A 24,756-nucleotide genomic window follows, 5' to 3' on the forward strand; every position below is an offset into this window, starting at 1 on the left:
ATGTCAAATGTTATATATGCTGTGTGTAGAGAGAGACCTGCAGGTTTAGAATGACTTAAATGTAATAATTCATGAGAGGCACAAAGTGAAATTGATCCCCAAGCCTTAAAAAACACTTCATGTGCCTGCATGTACATTAATTCTGAATAATAAGAAAATAGATAAGAGACAATGATACACAGGCGAGAGAGAGAGAGAGAGAGAGAGAGAGAGAGAGAGCATGTGACAAGTCTCCACAGCCTCCTCCTCTCCCTCTCCCTCATGCCGTCTCTCGCATCCACATCTCTTCATTTCTCCGTCTGCCCAGCTTCTCCTCCTCCTCCTCCTCCTCTGTTTTGTCACATCCCTTCATCTCCTCCTCCTCGTCGCTCTTTTTTGTTTACCTGGATTCTTCGTCGTCTTCGACATGCTCCTCACGTGAAGTCCGCCAACTTGCAGAGCGCCGACTTAAAGAAAGGAAAGCAGCAGGCAGATGCTCCGTCGGGGAATAAGAGCAACAACTACGCACGTTGACATTCTCTCGTTGAGCGCCTCGGCTTGAACGGAGCAACAGTATGGATCTGTCATTCATGGCCGCGCAGGTGAGACACCTTCACTCCGATTCGCCCCGAGATGTTTTCAGGTCACATTTGTCCGTTGATTTCATGGGCGTGGCCGGTCAACAAGTTCATGTGGCGTTTTGGAAATTAGATTTTCTATGCGTCGACTATGAATAATTAGAGTTAATTGGAAAACCAATATGTCCATATTGCTAATGAGACTTTATTGTACTTATGTCACGCACACTGTATGGGCATTATTGTAGTGCCCTTAAAGGATGTATATGATAAGTTTATTAGGTCATGTCAGACTTGGACATGTTGTACTTTAGTGGGATGTTGTCTCAGAATCTAGTGTGAGGACTGTGTGACCAAAGGGCATCAGTAAAACTTAAACTTTTTTTTTAACATTTTTACAGTTATTTTGTTGTCTTTGCAGTTAAATGACACCATTTGAGACCTTGTTGCACATGCATTTGAATTTCAAATCGATGTTGACCTCACATGCGTTAGTGTGCATCTGTTTTTGGACGTGCTTTGTTTCCATTAGGATGCTCTTCCCCCCCCCCCACCCCCCCTCTCGCTGTCTGGCTGCTCATGGTTTGTCTGGTGCCATCCACTTTGCCATTTTCCGAGCACTGAAAGGGTTCAGAGCATCATCTTTTGCTGCCAATGGCTGCACTGCGGGCCAAATGCTCTCAATTTTGTTTTGTTTTTTCTAAATCAAGAACCCCTTAAAAAGAGACTCATCCCTAGAGCCATCTAATATTGTTCATTTTGATTGAAAGAGAGGTGGAGTTATAACAGTGGAGGGCATGACACCTGCGGAAACAGTGGGCAGTACTCACTGTGATTGTGCAAACTTTTAGTGAAATCTTAAAATCAATTTTATAATTCAGGTAACATAATGTCTTATTAAATTGTTTGGGAAGAGGATGGGAAGCAGGCTGACTGACAGCTGCACAGTGAAGGAGGCAGACCGCTGTCAGCCTTTTTATGTGGCCATGGTTATTCATAGTCACAACTGGGAATGATTGAATGCCACAGTGTTTGAAAACATTCAGCCGGAGCGACGGACTGTGGTGCCAACGTGCTGTTTCTTCCGCCCCGATGAGGATGCACAGCAACGCAGCGAGCTCAACGCAGAAATGTCAGTGAAAAGGTGGAAGACAAGGAGCTAATCGTTGTGTTTATCCAGGCAGTCGGGAAATTGTGAAAACAACACATTTAATGAAAATATAAAATAGATCCCGTAAACAAGAGCCTCGCTCAATCAATGAGAATATGCTTAATGCATTTAAACACATATACAGGGGAATATTTGTGTGATTTAAACATTGACTTGACGTGAAATATCATGAATACATTCTTTTTAATTGGAAGTGTTTCCATTCCTTGAGATGTTTGAGCAGCGGATGTCAATTATGTGTGAGTGGTTTGGCCATTATGGCGGATGTGACAACCATTTAGTGCCAGGCGTCAAAACTTAAATGAGGCTCTGCTTCCAGTTCACGTCACATACTTATTTCTTGCTGCTCCTCCAGTTCACCTTTTTTTTTTTTTTCCCGGGCATCCATCTACTTCCTCCCCAAGAATGCAGCCCCATCAAAACGCTAATGGCTAATTTTACTGAGGTGAAATACATTCCACTTCCCTGAGTCATTGTGTAATGGTGACTGGGAATGAAGTCAGGCAAACGTCCCTGGAGTTTTGAAGATTGACTTCACAATGGAGGATTTCTTTTTTTTTTTTTTTGCCCATCCATCTCAGCATAGCTCTGCCGCCCGCAAATCACTGGACCTTTGCCGTCACTTTGTCTCTATAAGATGACGGATGCTGCCATAACTGGTCTCTCCCAAAGATAGGGAACGCTTTTAAAAAGAAGTCCAACTCCGAGGCTGGTTAGTGGTTATTTTTCTCCCTGCAGCACGAGGATGAAGTAGTTGTTATTACTGCAGTGTATTTGAAGATAACACATTAAATAGAAACTAAGCTTGCCGTTCAGAAGAAACACATCTTCCAAGATAAAGACCAGCATCAAGTGCGCACCATGATCGGCCACTGTTTCGCTGCATTTGTTACTCTTTTTTGTGTCAAAATTATCACAGAAACATGCAAAATAGCTCTCTGCGGGAACAATGTGTACGCCTTTTTTTGTTGTTCGCTGAATGATTTGCATTTGGGCGGCGATGCATCGCTGGCTTGAAATGAAAAAGGTTCATGCTTCATTAGGCTGAAAGTGGTGGCATCCTCAAGCATTGCAAAACATGGATTAATAGGTGACAATCGCAGTGAGGCTTTTGAATACTAAGTTGTGTGGCAATGAGGTGATTAGTTTCTTTTCAAATAGACTGAATCGAGAAATTAGCTTCCCTTAGCTCCTTAAAAATGGATGGTATACGGTTTATTTTTAACCTGAACTCCCTTATGCATTTATTTTTCCAGACCACCCGCTGTGATTGTTAATCACACCGTGTACATCTATGCAACTGGTGCACACAAGTTGCTGTCTCAATAGTTCCTTCAACTGATCTTATCTGCCACACGGGGCAGCAAAACCATTAAGGATCTGTGGATCCGGTGCACAGTGACCCACTGGCCCTGGGCTTTTACTCGTTTTTCCATGTACACATGTGCCATGCATGCAGACACCTGTTTAAAGGCCAAGAATGCCAACACAGAACACACTCCTCGTATTGCTTACATGCATGTCTGGACAGTAAACTCTGTCTCCATAGTTTCATCTCTGATGTTTTGTCTCCTCATGACAGGCCAGGAGGATTTCTCAGTACTCAATTATTTATTCAGTGAAGCTGAGTCACTCCACCTGACGGCGTTGTCAATCTTCTCATCTTAGAACGGACAGATGAGAGGAAAGGTTGGGGATGGAGGGAGTCTGAGTGATCTGTATTTATCGGTGTGATGATAGGACAATACACATGCAGGTTGCAACAAGCGTGCATTTGCAGAACGATTTGCTACTTTAAAATGACTTGAATTTTAAACGGTCCTTTAAAAAGTGACATATGATAGAAAGACTGGCTGTTTGAGCACCACTACCCTGGTAAGAAGCCAGATATGGAAATGACAGTTGAATAGTTCAGATTATTCTCCTCTTAAAGACGGCCGCCTCGAGGGCTATAGCAAGACTCTTTGTTCTCAATTGCATAAAAAAAAAAAAGAAAAAAATTCAATTACATAATCATGTTATCTCACTGTGCATTCTTCACACCCCAGACTGTCCTTTTAAAGAATAAATCTCCGAGGCTCTGTAGTGGAGTCTTATTTGAAGTGTGTAATAATGGCACACCAGCCCTTTTAATCGGTGGTGTTTTATTTTCCTTCTCAGCAATTGGGGTTTATATCGTGAAGAGTCCCGATGCTCAGCCTTCTTCCTCTTTATGAGCCGGCAGTGTTGTAAACAGGTTGAAAATAACAACAGCTATCTTAGACAAATAAGGAGCCGCGCGCACAAGAATAATCAATGCTCTAAGTACATGAAAAGGTGGACGTGCCTTTGTTAGGTCTGCTTTCTATTTTTAGAAGCTTCCCCAGGAAAAACGTTAACGACTCAAAGCATTTTTTTTTTGTGTCGTTCACAATCTGCACATTTGTATACCTCCATATTTATATTCTATCATCGTGCCGATAAATAGGATTAAAATTGGCAGAATAAGGAATGAATGAAGAATGAACACATGAAATGATGGTGAGCGTTTTTGTGTGTCTGTGTGCAGAATATGAAAGTGTGTCTTCACACAGCATGCAAAAGACTGAAATGGGCCCCAAAGGGCCGGTATGCAATGTTAAAAAGTAAACCCTTTTAATGAGGAAATGTACCGAAAGCCAGAAAGTAATGAAGATGTAAGCCTTCCCTTCACAGCAGGGCTACTTCATGCTTTACTCTCACTTGATGGATGTACTGCATGTACAGCGAGAACATATAATACTCTGGAGGCAGGAGCATTTAAAACAGATGCAATTTACTGTATTTTGATTGGTGTTTTTTTTGAGGATTTTTTACATCATCCTCCCTATAATCAAAATAAAAGGCTCATTAAAAAATAACGGTTGAGGTGAAGGTGATAGGAGAGAGTCAGGTTCAGTATCTTCCCGTGAAAGTGAGAAATCGTAACGCCCTCATTGGGAACAATTGACTAACCACCAGGAAGCTGCAGGTCTCTATTTTTGGCCCCGATAACAGTTGAAGCAGGCGCCAAACAGCCTTCTAAACAAATTAACCGTTTGTTAAGCCCCTTCCCTGAGCGGCGATTGTCCAATCATAACTTAGCAACGGTAACTAGGCACGGCAGGCCTGTCAAGCTCCAGATTCTGAAAAGTCAACGTGGACATAAGAACAACCGAGTGTATGAAAAGGTTTTTTTTCTTTATTAAAAACCTAAAATACAAGTGCAACAATATAAAGAATGGAACAGTGTGTGTAGCTTTATTGAGTTTTGGGCCAAACAGCCAAACTCATGATCCGATCAGCTACATACAGCCTCAGTCTTTTAGTGCAATATCATGTATGTGGCCCACTAGTGCTATTTATATTTATGATCTCACTGAGCTAATGGTAACTGAATGAAGGAAGAGGCATAACTCATTTTAACCACCTCACAAGGAATAATGAGGCCTTGGAATCTCATAGGAGAGACTTGGGAGATTCGGTCTCAGGTAGACTGGACATCAGGTGCACCGGGTGCTAGTTTAATTTGCCACGTAGCTATAAATAGGACTGTCTGAAATTAAACAACCCTGCTTTCAAAAATAACTTTTTGAGGGGTGAAATCTGCCTCCATTATGATTGCGCCGGGTTAGACCAGGGAGCCTGACAGCTGTAGCGACCGCTATTAAGGGCTTTCCGATGTGTCTGTTCCTGGTTAGATTGGTGATGACAGAATAGTGATGGAAATAATGTCCCTCAGCTGACACATTACTACACGTCGTTTCCCAGTGTCTCCGTGCCATCTTAGCTTACAACATGATTGCACTGTGGACAAACATCTCCCAGCTGTTTTGCACCTGAAACGACTGCATATTGAAAGAAGTCCCGCTGAGAATGAAAGGGAGACTTAATGGACTGTGACAGCCAAGTATGAAGTAATAACATCGTTCCCTGATAGACCTAGCCCCCCCCCCCCTAACTGCATGAGGCTTCCTATATAACTGTGCTGCTGATATTCAGCAGGTATAAATTATGTATTCCCCATATAAATAATCTATTCTTAACTCAGCCAGAGATCATTTCAAAGCAGCTTTATCCGCTGTATTGATATGTTCCTGGGCTATTATTTGGGATGAAACTTTGAAATCGGACTCATTCGATTCATATTTTGAAGAAAGCTCCGACGCTGACGTTCTGCCATTGAAGCACACATGGAATTTAAAAATCGGAATTCAGCTCGTGAGCTGTTCTTTTAATGAAAAAGGAACACTGATGGAAATGATGGGGGGGGTTAAACAGTGTGTGGCTGCTTTGTGCTTTTGTGAAGGCTGGCAAAAAGCTGAATGGCAGCAGCTGATTACACACCATCACGGAGGAAGCAGAATTGAATTATGATTGTAGTTAAATATCACCACGGCTGCTGCTATTCAGCCAGATCATTATGCATTTTTTTTAAAAATTAGCATGCTAAACATAAAGTAATAAAACAATAAGATAATGATATGTAGTGAGTCCACGGCACAGCTGTTCCAGGTTTTTTTCCTCCAATTAACATGTTTTCATCAGTCTTTTATATTGTATTGTTTTTCTCTTTGTGGACGACGGAATTTCTGGTCAGTTTTGACCCCAAGTGTTAAAACTGTAATGACTGGAAACAATACCTCTATTAAATTTCACCAACAGCAAAACCAGCTTTTCGATTTGATCCATTTCACCGGGCCTTACACTTTTGTGTTTGACCTTGGTGTTTGTTCAAAGAAAGCCGCCCTGAAACTAATGACAGTGCTCTGACGGGCCTCTCTCTCCATCTTTCACCCCCTCGCTCACCTCTTGTTCAATCTGCAAAGAAACCCTTCTTGTATTGAACATAATGTACCTTCACTCCCAGAGAAACACCGTCGGCCAAGGAGGAAAATCTTAAACTTTAATAAAGCCATAGCTCAGGAACAATCTGATTATCTACAGAGCGTCTCATTATCCTGGATTATGCGACACCCTTCCTGTGAGAATTCTCTGCATATTCGTCTAATAGATCATTTGTGTCCTATATGCATCTGACTAGGATACAAATGAAGTTTCAATTTTCCCTGCTGATGAACTCTTCAAAAAAAAAAAGGTAAATTACTAATTGCTAAAGTATTACGTCGCTGCTCATATTTTCACACTATTTGATTTACAGCAGCTCTTTTTTTTGTCATACAATACTCGCCTTTGCTTAATGCTTCACAGCTCTCATGATGTTTTATATGAAGCAAATCTGACTGCGACCTTCTCATTTCTGGTGCATGCAACTTTAATGCCCAGATGATGAATCAGGCACTTACGGTACAGTCAGTTGTTTTACGGATGGAAATCATTTGGAATGGCCGCTGGTACGCATGAATGGTGGAGAAGTACACTACCTTAGATTTTTCTTGAAACGTTGAATTTTTTATGGAGCTTACAAGGAGTTGTGAATCAATTCTCAGCCAGAGCTTAAAGCTATTTTATTTTTTTTGCAGACGCTGTGATGTATTTTGAGCTAAATAGGCCGACCATAATGTTGTGGAGCTTAGTCCTAAAAACGCACCAATCTGAGCCTATGGATTTATGGTCTCTCTCTCTCCGTTGCTGTTGTGTTTCACTATTCTACCCCTGAGCTATTTACGACACATTACCTCATGAGGTTGTTTTGCCACAATTTCAGGCATTTTGTTCCAGTCAAAATTACTGAATGACTATTGAGCTTCTCCACGTTGCAACCTGTAGTGCAACACAGCTCTCTGGCTTGTAATACGTCCCATATCCATTTGGGCTTACGGCTACTTTGTAAGCATTGCACAGCCCCAACAGGGTTGATGCTGAGTGGGATTACCCACACGTGTAACGTGTAAAAAACATTTAAAAATGTTCATCATTAACAAGCAATTATATTGTTTATTGCTGCAATTACTAATCAAAGACTGTGAACACTTTGTAATTGATTAATGTCACACCTGAGTCTTGTTGGCTTTTATGTGATACACACACTCACACACGCACACACGGCTGGCACACCCTCCTCTTTGCTCCCTGTGATATATATCTATCTCAAAGTGTGAAAGACGTATTGATTCGTGTGATTTATGGACAGAAGGCCCAAAACAATCAATCCAGTTCCTTAAAAAGTGTGTGTGTGTGGGAGAGATTTTTTTCTTTGCAATGGAATACTTCATATTATTTGGCTGTTGCATACATGTGTGTTGTCCATCATCCATCAACTTACACAGATGTCTCCCCTTGATGCCTCGTAACGTATGTGCACACTTCCATAAAAACATGGACACACTGTAAACATGTTAATTCAAGACCGAGGACATGCAGAGTGGGGGAGCACATGCTGAACTGTTATCTGAAAACTAACTAGGCCAACATGGCACTCGCGTGACAAACACCTCCCCCCACCCCCCTCCTCCCGTTGGGAAAATCCATACATCAACCATTCATAAATGCTGATGCCAACCTGCAGCGCTGTATACAGTACTAAAGCAGCTACCAGCACAGGCGGTGAGATGCTAATTTCATTTTACATTTGTTGTGTTATTATGCTGATGGCAGTTTACACATGAAAGTAATGGGAGTCTATCACGGGTCTAATGCTAGAACATTTTGCTCCTCCCATCTGGAACCTCAATTATTTTTTCTGAGAGGATTCCTTGAGATGTTCCGTTTTGCCTTAAAACTAGCCAAGTACTTCTGTTGTGTTTTTGTTTACTTTCAAATTTCAGTCATTTTGAAGCCAAATCATGATATTTTTACAAAACCCAATCAAGTAGTTTTGTAAAACTCAAGTAGTTGTAGTTTTTGATCCAATGTACAACATTAATCACGTATTTCAAACTGTTAAAGCCAAGAGGAAAATCCATGGGAATATTTGTTCCCTCGGAAACGTAATTGAGGGTGCAGTTTAGTTGTGTGGGAAGATAACATTGTAGGAGACAGGGTTGGTTTAACCTTATAAGGCTACCTGTTTGTCGCCACTTGTGTTATAAAGAGTAAAAAAAATAAGAAATTCACAATGCAGAGCTTCAAATCCTGCTTTTTAAAATCAGCAGACAAGTCTCATGTCATGTGACAGTTATTGGCTTGGACATCCTGCATAAAGACTGAAGCAAGTGAGAGAAGTTTTATTTTTTGTATAGTGCCGTGTTTCTGTGCCAAAATATGACAACAAAAATCATGATAAAACAAAAAATTCACCTCAGTAAAATGGCGAGCCATGATCAAGCTATGGTGTATGGAATGTTTGTTTTTTAAGTTCGTCTTCGACAGTTTCTGTTTCATATTTAAATACCAAATGCATCCAGATAAATATATCATGATTTTAGGTCAAAAGAGTTTTAATTTTCTTTTTTTTTATCCTGCTCGTGATTCATCCTGCCACTCCTGAATTTAGTTCAGATGAGTGGTAAATGCCACAAACAGGGCCGGCAACTTAATTGAGTCCAGGTCAAGCCGAGTCTAATACAAGACACCAAAGGGAGTCGAGGCAAGGTCAAGACCGCGTGCACTTCAATGTCTTTCCAGTACTGATAGTGACGAAGGAGTTAGGATGGAGGAAATTATGAATCTATAAGCAATATTGATCTTCAAACATCAAACTAATCAATGCTTAGAATTTCCAGTATGAGGCATATGAATTGTCTGTATCATAACATTTTTATAAACTGGTCACATTTTACATCCAGTCACTAACTGTGTTTTGGTCGTGGCAACCCTAATTGCAGCAGCAGCGCTAAGCATTAAGCAGTGACGCTGCTCTGCTGTTGAATGGATGTAGGACAAACACTTTGTTGGTAGAATCGGATAACTTAGAGTACAATCGATCCCAAATCAGCAGCAAAGAACAACTTGACCAGTCCTCAAAAGCCAAGACCAAGAGACAATTTCAAGTCCAACAAGGCAAGAGACCAAGACAAGTGCAAGACATCCAAAATGTGGTCCCGACACCCGACTCTATACTACAGCCATGGCAACAAATTCTCTTAAATCGCTTGTATTTGCAGATTTTTGTTTGTATCTGTCTGCAGTATATTTGTTTATACAAATTAACCAAGGAGTAAACATGATTTAGTATGGACTGTTAGCATGCATAATAACTTTTGAGTATAGCTGAACTTGTCTCTTCCACTGTGAACAGAAATAAAAACTAAAAACCTGCTTGGTATTAGTATGGAAGTGCGATAGAGCTTTAACGGAGGGGATAATTAATCATGTTTCTCCATGAGATTGCAAGCTTGTGACAGCAGTGAGCAGGCTATTACACAAGAGGGGAAAAGAACAAGGAAAAAATAATTGTAAGGGTGCTTTTATATGTTAAAAAATAGAGTTAAAAAAACAAACAATACAGACATGAAGGCTCTGAGGAATTTAAAAGTGCTATGCTTAATTTATATTTGACGGGAAGAGTGAAGGTTCAGAAGGGTCTGCAGCACCAGCTGAGGTTTATAGAACAAGTTGTCGCACTCGCTGTGAACAACAAGAGACTGCAGTATTTGTTTGGCAGATCAGAAAAGTGGTTGGATTTTCATTAATAAAGAACCGGCAGTACATCTATTCTGGTGATATATGATCGCAGGCAGGATTGGAAGATTATAAAGAGAAGTTGGAGAAAGTTTCCAGACTTCTTAATGAGTGTTACCTCTTTGTAGGTCTACCAGATGGTCTGCTCTGTGTTTGAATCAAAGTTTGTGTTTTGGGAATTTAATAATAAGTTGTCAAACTGTGTCTCCGATAAACCAATGTCGAATGCTATGCACCGACCAGAACGGTAAGCACATAATAATGTCTATATATAGTGCAAAATGTGTGCGTATTTACCTCCGAATTTGCAAAATAGAGAAATTCCTTCCATCTGGTTATCATTTCTGAACAACTTCTGTTACCTTTCAGTCACATTTCCCGGAGGAGTCACCTTACAGTAGAAAGAGACAGCACTACAGTGTAAGTCGCTGTGGATAAGAGCAACTGCCAAATGCTATAAATGTAAATGTTAATATTTCATGGGGTATGTGGGGTCATGCGGATCATTTTAGCTCGAGAACACAGAAGTTAATCAGTCAGGATATTAAGGAGAGAGCTTCAGAAACGTGACTATGAATTACACAGTAAAAAAAAATGATGCAGATGCTGAGTGGTTACAACGGCAGCACTGTACTAAGAATGAGCATTAAGCTTTCCTTACACTCTCATGGAAAATATTAAATGGTTAAGTTTAAATGCAGTTTTCCCATAGAGGGTGCTTGAGGCCTGCAGAAAGGATCCATATCCAGCTGAGGCCAAAGTGTAGACTGTATATAAAAAGTGGAATCTGTCACCCATTGGTATAACAAGTGTTGTTCTGAAGCCAGAGTTCGGCTTTCAGGCTGTTACTATCTTGTTTGTTTTTCCCCCAGTGGCTTTACTTTTCAGATCCAGAGGTTGCCACCAAGAAAAAAACTTGCAGGAGAAAAAAAAGCAGCGTGTGATTGGTGTATAAGCTAGCTACAGGGAAAAGAAAGTTGTTTTTAAAGTTGATATTAAAGTTATTCAGGACAGAGTTAGGGGGTTTTGGTATTTTGTGGTTCACAAGAAGGTTATGGCTGACCAGGATTTGATGAAATGATTTTTCTGTAGTGAGTGTGTTTTCTTTTTCTGTGCTAGCTTAAATTGCTTGTGGGCTAGGTCTGTGGTCCTGGAGTGCGAACAGGAAACCCATATGCTGAGAATGGGCTCATTGTAAGAATTTGCACCATTTGAGGCATGACGTTCCATGTGGGATGTGTTTTGGTAAAAAACATAAATACAGTGCATTCATGGTTGTTGATGAGGATTGGTGGACATCAGTAAGGACATCAGCACAGACAGTCATCTAAAATACACGTTTTAGAGTCGTCCAGGGGGAGACGGTGTTCAACATAATGCTGAAGGGTGGGGTGTTTTCATATTCATAGGTTGACACAATCCATCAGAGAGGAGACAGTAAAGCCCACCCTGGTGGCACATTTTATCCAGATCTACCCGCAACAGAAAAAAAGAGATCCAGAGAGCCAATCTTCAAGAGGGCAACAAGCTTGTAGTAATGGATGGTTTGTGGAATGCTGAAATGCAGAGAGAATTGCGAACACCACAGGCAAAGAGGAGGTGGAGACACATGGCAGAGGTGATCTTATGATAGTGACACCACACTGTGGTAGTGGCAATACTAGGAACAGAATCCCAGGGTTGCAAGAAGCAGAATGTCTATACTGATGCCAAACCAAGGTGCAGCTTGGGGGAGTTATTCGTCATTGGTGAGTAGCGTGGATGAAAGGTTCTCATTACAATCAGACACCTCTGTGGCTGAAGAGAAACGGGAGGCAAGTACAATCTTAGGTATGGTCCATGCAACTGCTTTAAGGACATTTAACAAGCAGAAGTTGGACTTGAGGGAAGCTTTGGTGATAGTGGATGAGTACCATGCTGACCAGGCAGAAAACGGTGCCTTCAAATACCTCATGGCCCACTGTCAGGAGCTGCCAATCAGAGTTGTTTTGTTCAGGGGGAACTGAGACAAACAGTATGGCCACAAGGCCTAACTACAAGAAGGTCTGACCTAAGAGAGAATTGGTGGATTTGATTAAGATAATACAGATAGGAAGGTCTTGTAAATTGTGCCTGGTTAGACAGATATGTTAGTTAAAGATTTGGTTAAGAATGGAGCAATGATGTCATGCAGTTGGACTGATCACTTATAGGGAACCTTAGGAAAGCAAAATTGCTGGAGGGGGATTAATGTGTCAACCTCTCAGAACAGCTACTCCTCTGAATTTGACATCATAATGGCAGGGAGGCGGGTCAGTTTTGCCAGTCAAGTGCAGCAGCAGAGTAGGATCGATGAAAGTCGTGGGCACTGTTGTGAATCCGCCAACACGGTTCTATGCACATGCACCGCAATGTGATGATTGCAGCGCCCCGATTATTGGCAAGTGGATTGGAAGAAGGCTAGTGTAGTTACCATAAGGCACGTGTACGAGGTAATAGGAGGAACACCATCGGCACTCAGGAAATGTAGTCTTCATTGACTGTCCACTGGCACAATAGAACAATATGATAATGGGCCTGATCTATGGGATGTCTACCAAGGTGATTTAGGATTCTATTGACCGAAAAGATACAGGTGAAGGCAATGATTAAGTGCTTTGTTAATGACGTGTTCAGGATTATTCACCAGTGAGTGCATTCTCTCTTTCTGTGTTCGGTTAAACTGCACCTTCCTGGTGTTGATTTTCATGACCATGAATACAAACAATCCAAAACAAGGAAAAACTTAATGTCAATGTTTTTTTTTGGGGGGGGGGGGGGGGGGGGGGGGGCAGTATAGAGTGAGTAGATATGATACTAGATTCAGAAAGTCGAGTGTAAACATGAGGTTGAACATTTCTTGAGGAGAGGATTTTGCTGTTGCTGAAGTCATTGCAGCCTTGAAAAGTTGTTGGGAGGGAACAGATTTGAGGCCAGCCGCAACAAGGTCAGCGAGAGCGAAAGCAAGACAGTAGACAACTGGTGAACTCGCTATGAACGGACTGAACCAGGACCCGAGGGGACGTGGTCGGGGATGGTGGGGAGGACAGACCGGGCCTTGTGGAGTTTTGGAGTGAGAAAAGCAATATGAGGTGAATTTGAGGAGGTTTGGCTGTACTGCTCTTCGCTGGCATTCTTTTAATATTGCTGATGGAATTCCATCTTTATAGTAATGCACAAATCAACCGCGAGCATGACACACTTTTAATCTCACTTTTAGCTCTCTACCAGCATTGTAGTCCCACTATTAGAGCCAAATGTATAACAACCTTCAAACGTTGAGTTCTTCTTTGCCAAGACTAAACCAAAGGCCGTGCATATCAATGAGATGCTGAAAATAGTCTGCAGAGCATATGACAATATTAGCATTATGACGTACTGTCTGATATATTCATACTTTAGTTGTGTCCTTACAAGCATGAACCCTCCCACTGTGCAGAATCAAATGTTGACCAATGTGAACAGTGATCCAGAATCAGAGTGATAAAAAAAAAATGTGACAGTTTAACAGCCAACATTTGATTTAGTTGATGGCTGAGCTAAAATGACAGCTTCCCGTCTTCCATCAGACGGTTACTGCTTCCTCTGTATAGTAAGACTGGGTGCAAAGCAGGTTGCTGCAACTCTCCCCGAGCCAAGTCTTACATGAGTGGAGATTCAATTAAAGGGCTTCCATCTTTCCGCCTGCAATGTATCTGTATTGCACAGTGAATGAGCAGGCATGGATGGAGCCGTAGGGGTAGCTGACGCCAGCAACAGATACACCAGAGAGCGAAATGCCCCCCCCACTCACTCAGGCAGCTGTCTTACGCAACTAGTGAAAAGCTCCCCAGATTCATCTCCTCCCTCATGTTTGATAATAATTTGACAATTATTTGACTGATTTTTATGACTATATTCGTCAATAAAAAAGGTACAGTGAGTTGTTTCCATCAACTCTTCATTACTCCCATTAAAGCTTTGGCTATTTCCAATGCAAATTCCTATAATAACCGTTTCTATATTTAACCATGACAAGATAAATAACACTGCGATCGTTTGCAGCAGAAATTTTAGCTAATTTCGTTTTTCCCCAGCTTGCTTTCAGAGATGATTTTCCCCTCCAAAAGAAAAACCCCAATATATTCTTTTGGACAGATTTGTTCAGAGATTTGCTTTTCCCCTTTGGAAACCACACACTTTAACCTCTAAGGGAACATTTTTGTTTTCTATTCTATATGATGTAACTATTCTAAAGAATTGAATGTCGGTAGTGTCGGTTCATATGGTTTTAATGCAGTCATTTCTAACGCAATGTGTCAAAACTCAACATATAGCAGCAAAAGGAGCTGAGGTCATTAATGGCTTGGTATTAATGACAGCATAAGTGCGTTTGACTAAACCAAGAGAGAATAAAGAAAAGACAACCCAAAAACAAAGTGTGCAGGGAGTCAAACAGAGACAGACTCACAGCCACAAGCTGTTATTGTGTTCTGTGAAATCAGCACAGGTGAGCTGAGTCTTCCTGATGGGCATCGACTCCTCCTTCAGGCTCCTGCAGGGACAGGCTCTCCACAGAGTGGGGGTGCATGCCAGTTACCTTAATTGCATCCACATTTTGCACCCACACGAACCATTTCAACTGACAGAATGTGTTTTGTATCTCCATGTATTGATATTCTTTTTATAAATTCATCATTTCATAATGCAGGTTGTGAATAAAATGTGTTTTAATTTGAAATACTTACATTTATTGGCCCAAACATTTTCACAAACTAATTTGTGCATTTCCAGCATCATATGCAAATAACCAGTTACTTAAATCCTCCTCTCCATGACAAATAAAATGGAAAGGTCAGGTTAACTAGGTGAATCATAAAAAAAAACAAAAAAAACTAATAGGAGTACTATTCTTGAGTTGGTTTTTGTTGTGATGTATCTTTCTATAAGTCATGAACATGCAAGAGGACACACGTGACTCCGCTGGGTGTGTTTTAATTCAAATCACTCGCAATGTAAAATACATGAGCTCTGAATGCAGATTTTGAAGTGGTGTGTGAAATCTCTGTTGCTATAGCATGACGTGTTCTTTGGTGTAAACTGTACCATAGAACACATGCTGCTGCACATAATCCAGTTTATGCATATTTAAAATATCTGCTCCAATAAATAATAAATGGCCCACAGGCTTTGGTGAAAAAAAGCATTTTTCTGTCAATTTGGAAAACGTATATCAAAATGAAGGGGTGAATAGTTAATGATTCAAGTTTAAATATGTCAAAATGAGCCCGTGATGTATTTTAGTGCAGGGATTTTAGCAGCGCAAGAGAAACATTTTCATCATTAATCAACCTGTAAACGGAGTTATACACCCTAGTTTCTTTAAAAAAACATTAAGATCCAAAGAAAATGTGTTGTACATCATATCTGTGACACTCTTTTAATTTATGTACATGTATTAAGTAACCTCATGTTAAAAAACCTGAATGAATGACCCCTGATTGTAACTCTTAAAAATCTGTCCTGCATTTTACTCCTGGTCTCTTTTTCTGTCTTAATTAGAAGACAGCATGAATTTCAGCAGTGTATCTTAAAGCTAAGGGACACCACAATAACCATCTAAATAATAGAATACTTGTGGAAAAGACTTAACATGATGGCAGTTCGATAGCGTACCAGTTTTGCATTGATCTGAGCTTCTTAATTCCTTGTTTGGGGGAGAAAATGCGTCTGCAGTCGTCGCATCTTCTGCAAGATTAAACATGAAATCTTGAATCAGCGTCAAACTCTCCGGCTCCACTTATTTCTCCTCATCCTCTCTGTCTATGTTCTGTTTCTGATGCCTCTGACGGGTTGTCATGTTTGGTTTTAGGAATTCTTTCTTTATTCCTGTGTGAACTGAGTCTTTGCAGCTCTGGGCGTCAAAGTCCAAAGCACTTCAGAATCAGACACTTAGACACGTCAAGACTGAGACACGAGAAACTTCAAATTCTTGATCATCTGCCACCGCTTCCCAGTTCTCATCAGGCAAGAAGAAGACATCACTTGCTTGTGGTGGATTTCAATGTTTCATAGCCCACTCAATCAGAAATCAGTGAGATGAACTCCAGATGTGAACATGCATTATTTCCTCCGCCCGTCATGTTTTAAAGAAATGTTCGTTACATTTAGAGCACCTCATGAATACGGGCTCGTTCCAAGCCTTTATTCATTATTCCCATCTTTTGGACTGCTAGGAGAGTGGTTCCAAAAATCCATCACATTGAGGCCAGGTACACCGTTGAGAAAAGAAACATGATCCATTTATCATTCGTAATATCAAAGAAGTATAATAAACTTTCCCCAGCGGTGCAGAGATTCCACCGAGCCGACAGATGGACCAGGGTGTCAAGCGAGGATCACTTGGGCTACACTTGTTCTAGTGAAGTAAAAGATTTATTGAAAAATGCCGCTGGGCTGCTGAGACAGAGAAAATCAATGAAGCGCAGCTGTAAATCTGACCAGTAGAACCAGGCCTTAAACTAGAGGTCTCGCCACTTCTGCGCGGGTGAACAAGCCTTAAAACCTCTGTAAATCTCCCTCCAGATTTATGGTGAGACTAGGTGTGTATAGTATGGTACAGATCAAATCTATTGTTTTCACGAAGTCGCTGCATTGTATAGAACGAGCGGCTACTTTTTTCTCCACGAGCCGCCAATTTAGACGTGAGAGATTAATCCTTAGATTTTTTTCAATACTGGAATACCATTTTATTAATTTCCCTGATCTGTGGCGTCCTGAGTTGTGTGTACAGTAAGCTGTAGATAACACCACCAAACTGGCATCATCTTTCATCCTTAATTTGGGAAATTTCAGGTGTTTTTGTACCATTTGGCAAAGCTGAAGAGCAAGGAAGGCCTATACTAAAGTTTTAATGTAAGATTAAAGATAGTGGTTATAATAATAATTCTTAATGGTTGTTTTTGTGCTCAAAGAGCCCTGAAAAAAGGAAATACTATATGATTCGCAAGTGTCCAAATGCTCCATTTCCTGCACACTATGGTAAACTACTGAGTGTCTATTATAAAAGGGAATATGTAGGGCAGATATCAGACAAGCATCAACTAGTTTTTCAAAAAGCAGTGATTTCCTAACTCCACGCATGAATTAAACATGTGATATTGTGTTCAGTGATTCTGTTACAACACCAATGTGACACCACGGTGCTTTGGAGTTTTTAAACCTAAAAAACTTTTAGGTTTAAACTTCTTCTTCTTTTTTTTTTTTTACCAAATTAGCATATTGTGCTTATCATACGGTAAATATTTTCCAATGTGCAATACCGCAATTCATTTAATTGGATTTTTTAATCTACACACACCTGTGGTAGTGTTGAGTGAGCGTTGAGGCTCGTCAGAACAACAAGTCACACCTGTGTGTGTGTGTGTGTGTGTTTCAGTAGCTGCTGCTTAGTGTTTCGCTTTCAAGCTGACAGAAAAAAAAAGCCTTATTTGGACAGGATAAGCCTTTTTTTGACAGAAGACATTTTGACATGTCACAGGAGCAGGAGGACAGGTGTAAATAATGAGATTAACAATGGTTGAATTCCATTTAGCTGCTTTACTTCCAGGGTCCTGGTGTTGTGCATTCTGGCTCACTGTCACACTGTCATGGCTCACTGGGAAACTTGAATAAAGCAGAACCATTGTTATTGCTGTCAGTAACACCTGTGCTTCCCCTCAGCTCCAAATGTCTGCTGTGCAACCGGCCTATGAGGGTGATCTGTGTAACAAAACATTTGGCGCCTACGTGTATTTAGGCTTTGCTTTTTAGTTCATGACAAAATAAAGGTTAAGAAAACAACGCATCATGCAAGGACATACAGATTTGTACAGATGTGTGAATATAAAATATATTGCATCATATTCATTTGAATAACTTCAATTATTGCCAAATATTTAAGGTTGTCTGTGGTTCAGAAACTTCGGGGGGAAAAGTTTTCAAAAGCACTGCAGCAATTCTTCTAAATGTGTTTCAATATCCAAGGGCCACGGTTCATTTCCCAGTCTGTGAAACCAATGAGATCTCTGGATGGACGAGACTGGAGAGCACCGGCGATGAAACGGCGCCTCTCTCGCCAGGACGAGTACTGTCTTTTCTTTCACATATGCCCAAAAAATAAGGATCTGTGGGTTTTGTTCATATCAAACCCCCCAAAAATCAGGAGCAGACTCGAGTACACCTCGAAGTTTGTTCCCCAAAAGAACACAAGTGCAAAAAACCTGAGTGCTTTTGTTGGTTTTAGGTTTATGTTTCGGGTTTCCCAACTACCCCAAGACATTTATTTGGGGTTTGCTTGGTTTTTTTTCTTCCCCAAAGCCATTTCACTGAGCACTTACTGGTGGCCGTATCCCACAGGAGGCAATTACAGTCCATTCTTTTTCACAATTACTGTGATCACCCGTGTAGGATGGCACAGCTCGAGGAACAGCTGGGATGAATAAATCAAAGCTGTGAGTGTAGAGCAGGTGGAATGGGCGAAAGGAGCGTCACTGTATCGTCTAGATCGGGGGGTTTTCCAGTATTGCACAGGTGTAGGCATCACTCAGAGCTAAGGAGGTGCGAAATATGCAAGTCAGGAGATTTCTCCGGTGCTGGTTAATGGAGGGAAGTTGTTTTCCAGATGGTATCACACAATTCAATTAAACTGTTGTATATCTTTTTAATCCCATTCATTTCACCCATCACCTAGAATATCAAATGGAAAATGGAAACATCAAATAGTAGTTTTGAAGGATCAGACCAGAAAAATGATTTTCTCTAAGTCTCTAAAAAAAAGTGTTAATGTTACCATTTTCTCGTCGAAATGAGGGATGCAAGTCTACAAAAGATTACACCAACTGCTAATATCTTCAGTTTATCTCGTTGAAGATGAACTCATGTTTATTCTAAAGATTTAGAATCACATATTTATTTACCTGCTGATTTTAAATCAATTAAATCAGGCTAACATTAGTCAAAGTCACGAGGTGGCACACTGAGGAAGACATGCATTGCAACTGTAGAATTGTAAATGTGAACGTCAAGAGATAATTTCCTGAGTGTTCAGCTTCAATTTAATCGAACTTTCCTTAGCTTATACAGTGGTTGAGTATTAAAGATGCTTGTGTTTCAACATATCTCAACACACATGTAACAAGCTTTCTGTGTGGATGTGTTTGTTGAAGCCTTTCAGCCACTAGTTATGCTGGAGAAGTAAGTGTGTGTGGTTTACCGAGAAACTTTGGTCAGTAGTAGAACTTTATTATTTAAATCATCCGTGTGTGTCGACAAGCATAGGTTTCCTGGCAGCAGTGCTTAGATGATGACCTTCATTGCCTGCATAAGTGCTTGGATGCTCTGGGATGCTCCTGCCTGAGGTCGCCGTTGCCCGCTTTTCCATTAGTGCTTAACCGCTTGCTGCTGTAACCTCATGACCATGATCCACATGGGAGTTGTGGGCTTGGGTGAACGGAAAGAGAAGCAAGTCCCTTGAAAAAACGATGATATACTGCTGACATGTAACTGAAACGCCTATCTACATGTACTGTATAGGCACACCATCTCTGCCAAAAATAGTGAGCAATCAAATATTTAGATTGAGTCTTATTTTCCTGGAACATTTGTGCACACACTCCCAAGTATCCACTCCATTGTACTCGGTACACTTCCCCATTTATGCGAACAGCTCACTCCTGTGGACAATGAGTTACTTATAAATAAAACATTAATATAAAGAATGCAGACAGGGTTGAGAGCTTCAGTTATCGTCCGACTGAACATTAGATTATGCCAGACGCAGCTTTGAATGCAGGATAAGCTTGTTCGTGGTGTCTAGAGCTCACAGTGGTGTGTGATTTAAAAAAGATAAGAGATCAAATGAGGAGCATGTTGATGAGAAGAGTCAGATGAGCTCCTTAGATGGCAAAATACACTTTGAAAAAATGATTTCACAAAACAAGCTAAGTCTGATCACTGGACGAATAAAGCCGTAACCGTGGATTATGTCTTACCTTTGCTGTTTTGTGATCAGTGTTTATAAAGTTTGTAGTTCCATGTGAAAACACAATATGTGTCTCCATCTGGTGGATGGCTGCTGGTAATGCACTCACCCAAATGGCATTTTCTTTTTAAGATAGGAGGTAACAAATAGACCAAAGGGTTATGACTTTGTTTGAATAGGAACATGTACAGAAGTCTGACTGATTGATTTTTCAAAACAGTATTTAGATGGAATTAATACCTCGAGTGACATTTAAATGAACTTAAATGAGTATTACGGTGACAGGAGAACATTTCAAATGACACAGACGTCAACATCAATCTCATCCAAATCACTCAACGCTAAAAAATCACCATCATCGACACCTGACATTGACTTGTTCTCTAAGATAGTTTTTACTCTAAATATATTTTTTTGAAGATTTCAGGGATTCTCTTTTCCTCTTCTTAAGTATGAGCTGGTACTTGACCCCAGAAATAATACTTGTATTACGATAGTAAAATTCACAATATATGCATGTATGAAAACTATGTTGTATGTGTATGGAAGTTTTCTGCACAAATACATTTAAGTTTGTGTACAATATTTGAGTGTTTTGTTTCATATAAATGACAACAAACAACTTGTTTTGTTGGCTCTGTACTTGTTTACTAGCTGGTCGATGTACCACACTGGGGAGGTTGGATGGTCGACCACACCTGTTGTCATTCCGCCTACAAAGAACGGTCATCAAAATGTTATCCATCTGAAAATATTTGTTTGTTAGCAACAGTGTGCAAACGTTACTCTTCTCATTGATGCTAATTTCCAATAATCTACCACCTGCTGTACACGTCATGTGCTTATGACTCTTTGATATGAAAAGAACTATTAAAATAGATGAAAGGTACACATGACATGTTGAAGCAGGAGGAATAAGCAGTTACTGGGTGGGGGGCAGGGAGGCCCAGGTTGCTGGACTCCATGCATGCCTGTCTACCTCCATTATACTCATGTGAACAGCAGGCGCTCCACAGGATGTGTCATGTCATTATTCGCCACCAGGGGCCAATGGATGGAGAGCAGCAGAATGCTTTCTAAACAGTGTTTTCCCCTGTGTGAGGGAAGACCTGTGTGTGTGTGTGTGTGTGTGTGTGTGTGTGTGTGTGTGTGTGTGTGTGTGTGTGTGTGTGTGTGTGTGTGTGTGTGTGTGTGCGTGTGGTAACGTCTCTGTGCATTAGCCTGTGTGTGAGAAGGAGCGAAGGTGAGCAAATGAGCAAGCAAGAGAGAATATCTGTGTATGCGAGCGCTCCACATTCCTCTGAGGTATTTTTAGCATTGTTTCTCAACATCTTCAGCAGAGTCTGTTTTTTCAGTCTGAGCGTGGTATGGGTTTCTCATGCATTTCTCAATCATATACCCTGCTTTGGAGACACACACACACACACACACACGGAAGCATTCGTTTGCTTCTGCTTTAATGGCTAACCTTCACAGGATTTCAAATGTCCCAAGCAATAAATCATTTTCACTTGCCACAACTGAAATATTCATTCCATGTTAATCAGCACTGCTCCCTAAATACACACGCGCACACACACACACACACACACACACACACACACACACACACACACACACACACACACACACACTCAACAGTGTGTGAGATAGAGGACACTGCATGTCAGTGTGGGAAACCCTTGTAACCATTTACTAATGATGTCGTGATGCAGCTACCTCTCATTTCTTTTAGTACAGCACTCAGAATGGCTAATGCACGACCGATAGGGAACAATCTGGCATGCTATGATTGTCAGGAAAGGCAAGTTTTCTTCCCCACCCTAAGTCATAAAGTGTTTAATTTTTTAAAATGTTTTTATCAATTTAAATGATAACTTTGCTGTTAAATTTTTTTTTTAAAGTAATACAAAACATTAAACCTATGCTATCGGGTTTATGAGGCAGTGCTTTGAGCTAAATGCTAACTTCAGCGTGCTATTATGCCCATTTAGCAGGTTTAACATTTACCGCGTCCCCACGTTGTGATCAAACGTTTAAATTAAAGGTTCACCAACTCTTCATCTCACTTTTCCCTCCTAGATCCCAGTTATGACGGGAGCCTTCATGGACTCCTCGCCCAACGACGATTACAGCGGCGAGCACTCCCTCTTCAACTCCTCGGCCAGCGTGCACGCCGCTGCCTCCGCCGCCTCCATGCTCGGCCAGCAGGACGAGCCACAGTCCATGTCCAGCGATGCCATCTGGCTGTGGATCGCCATCATCGCCACCATCGGGAACATTGTGGTGGTCGGGGTCGTCTACGCCTGCACTTTCTGATGAACATATGCTTACAAAGACAAACACACACACACACTCAAACACACACACTGCTTTTTCCCCATCTCTGGACCCCTGAGCGAGGCCATGTTTTGTAGACAGCCACTGTCTATGTCTCTCTCTCTTTCTCTCTCTCACCCTCGCACTTGGCTTTTGGATCAGTTTGAGCCCCTAAGGGTGTGGGAGTTGCGATACTAGACAATGACTTATGGACTACTATATTTCTTCATCAGGGGAAGACTGGGACTTGGCTGCGTTCGACTTGGCACCGCACATTTTTGGACGCTGCAGAAGTTTCAAGAGAAGTGATTGTTGTTCAACAGCTCTTTAGTTAAAAACCGAAACATCAAGCCTTGCACTCCCAACCAAGGTTTTTTGCTTAAGTTTGTTTCCGTGTTTCTCCTCAGACAACACCCTCATTACAATGCAGAGATGAGAACGGAGATTAAATGGGGCTTAAGATTCAGGTTGATCCAGGCCATCTTAAACATCCACCAGATAGCTTCTTAGCAATTTAGGGCACTGCTGTTTAATTATGCGGCTGAACAGAGATGGCGAGCGTTAAAACATTTAGGAAGCGCTGGGATTATGTTCATGCGAGGCAGTCCTGAGGCCTGGGACGATAGATCTCATTTAAGGACTAATTTGTGGATGAAACACGGTGTGGACACAGATCATCAACGTATATAGTCTCTAAACAATTTTACCGACAGGAAACAAAAAACAAACGTTTAAAAATCTCGTTGAAATGGTTTCTATACCAACTCTAATGATGACTTTGATTAGATGAGTAGCGTAAATTTAAGTCAAATCTTTTTTAAATGAATGTTCTTCTTGTCAGAGTAATATTCACCATGGGTTATTATAACATCTAATTGTGTTGTTATGATCCGTCCAGTCATGTTTAGATATTATCTACAGATGTTATCAAAATACAATTAAAAGCACAAATTGAATTGCAAGATGACGTATCCTAGTTTACTGAGTGCACCTCATAATTCTTTTGTAGTTTTGTTCATTTTGTGTTCTCAAAAGTGCAACTTGTGAAAATCTCTTCTTATAACACAGAAGTAATGCTATCGACAGGGCAGATGTAGAGACTCGGACCTGATATGTAGTGAACTTTGTTATAAATGTTAATGAATGTGAGTGGGGAAAGGATGCCTCATTTTGAAGTGAAACGTTGCCATATATCAAGCTGTCGCTCTAAATTTGTCACAGTTCATTAAACTGGCTTTGTGTAACTGTGGAATCTGGAGGCAGCTGTCTCCATGGCAACTAATCCTCGTCCTAATTGGTAGCAACAACTTTACTCTGCGACTCAAGCATCGACCTGCAGCCACTGATGCCAGTGACTCATGGCTGATTTATACATTTAGACAGAGAGAAGTAGTAAGAGAGTACTATTTTTTTTTTTTTTTAGTAAACATATTTCTTCTGGGATTTAGACGATAATATCAATATTGCTTATAAATAAAAAACCTGTCTTGTAAACACCATACTGTACATGTCAAACTGTCCATACACTGTAAATTACAATAATGCTTATTGTGTCAACTGTACCGATGTGAGGAGAACTTCAGACGCACTCTGTTATGATGAGTATATACTTCTACTTCCAAGAGGGACTTTTCAAGCCTGTTATTTTTATTAATGGTTGATGTAGAAATACATACATGTTGTAGACCACGTACACACTGCTCCTTTTGTAAAGCCATAATGCTACTATTAAAATTTCTGTAATAATGCATAATTCAGTATTCTCTGTTGACAAAAGGAGGCACAGAAACAGCTTCATAGACTTTAAGTGTCAAGCGAAGAACGATTCGCTGGAAACACAGCAAACACGTCGGCTTCGTGCACAGCACTTGATCATGCGAGATGGTGTTTGAGCTCCATCTTTTCTCCGCCTGAATCACCTGCCGTTGTTCCTGCGGAGGCCAAGCCAGTGACGGACGTCGCCAGCCGCCGCTGAGCCATCAGGTGAGATTGATGCTAAACTTAGATGGCGCCATCTGTCATTTTGACACGGGCACGGGTTGTTTAGAAACCACCTGGATTCACCCGTGCTCCCCTCCATCGCTCTCTGTCTTCATGTTTGTTCTGCTGAACCAACAAGACGACTGTAAGGGAAGTTAAACACGCAATAAAACAATGCAAGATGGTTTTAG

At 41.0% G+C, this 24,756-nt stretch overlaps 1 protein-coding gene across 1 annotated transcript; it reads left to right on the plus strand.

Annotated features, from left to right (window-relative positions):
* The first annotated feature begins 347 nt into the window (after nucleotides 1-347).
* Nucleotides 348-23,618, plus strand: LOC311015489 (uncharacterized protein C14orf132). Its single transcript, XM_084012752.1, has 2 exons — nucleotides 348-581; nucleotides 22,349-23,618. Exons 1-2 carry the CDS (start codon nucleotides 555-557, stop codon nucleotides 22,583-22,585), a joined length of 264 nt encoding a protein of 87 aa, XP_083868878.1. The 5' UTR covers nucleotides 348-554; the 3' UTR covers nucleotides 22,586-23,618.
* The last annotated feature ends 1,138 nt before the right edge of the window (nucleotides 23,619-24,756 follow it).

This window comes from Eutrigla gurnardus (genome assembly GCF_963514095.1).
Source record: "Eutrigla gurnardus genome assembly, chromosome: 7".
Classification (NCBI taxonomy): domain Eukaryota; kingdom Metazoa; phylum Chordata; class Actinopteri; order Perciformes; family Triglidae; genus Eutrigla; species Eutrigla gurnardus.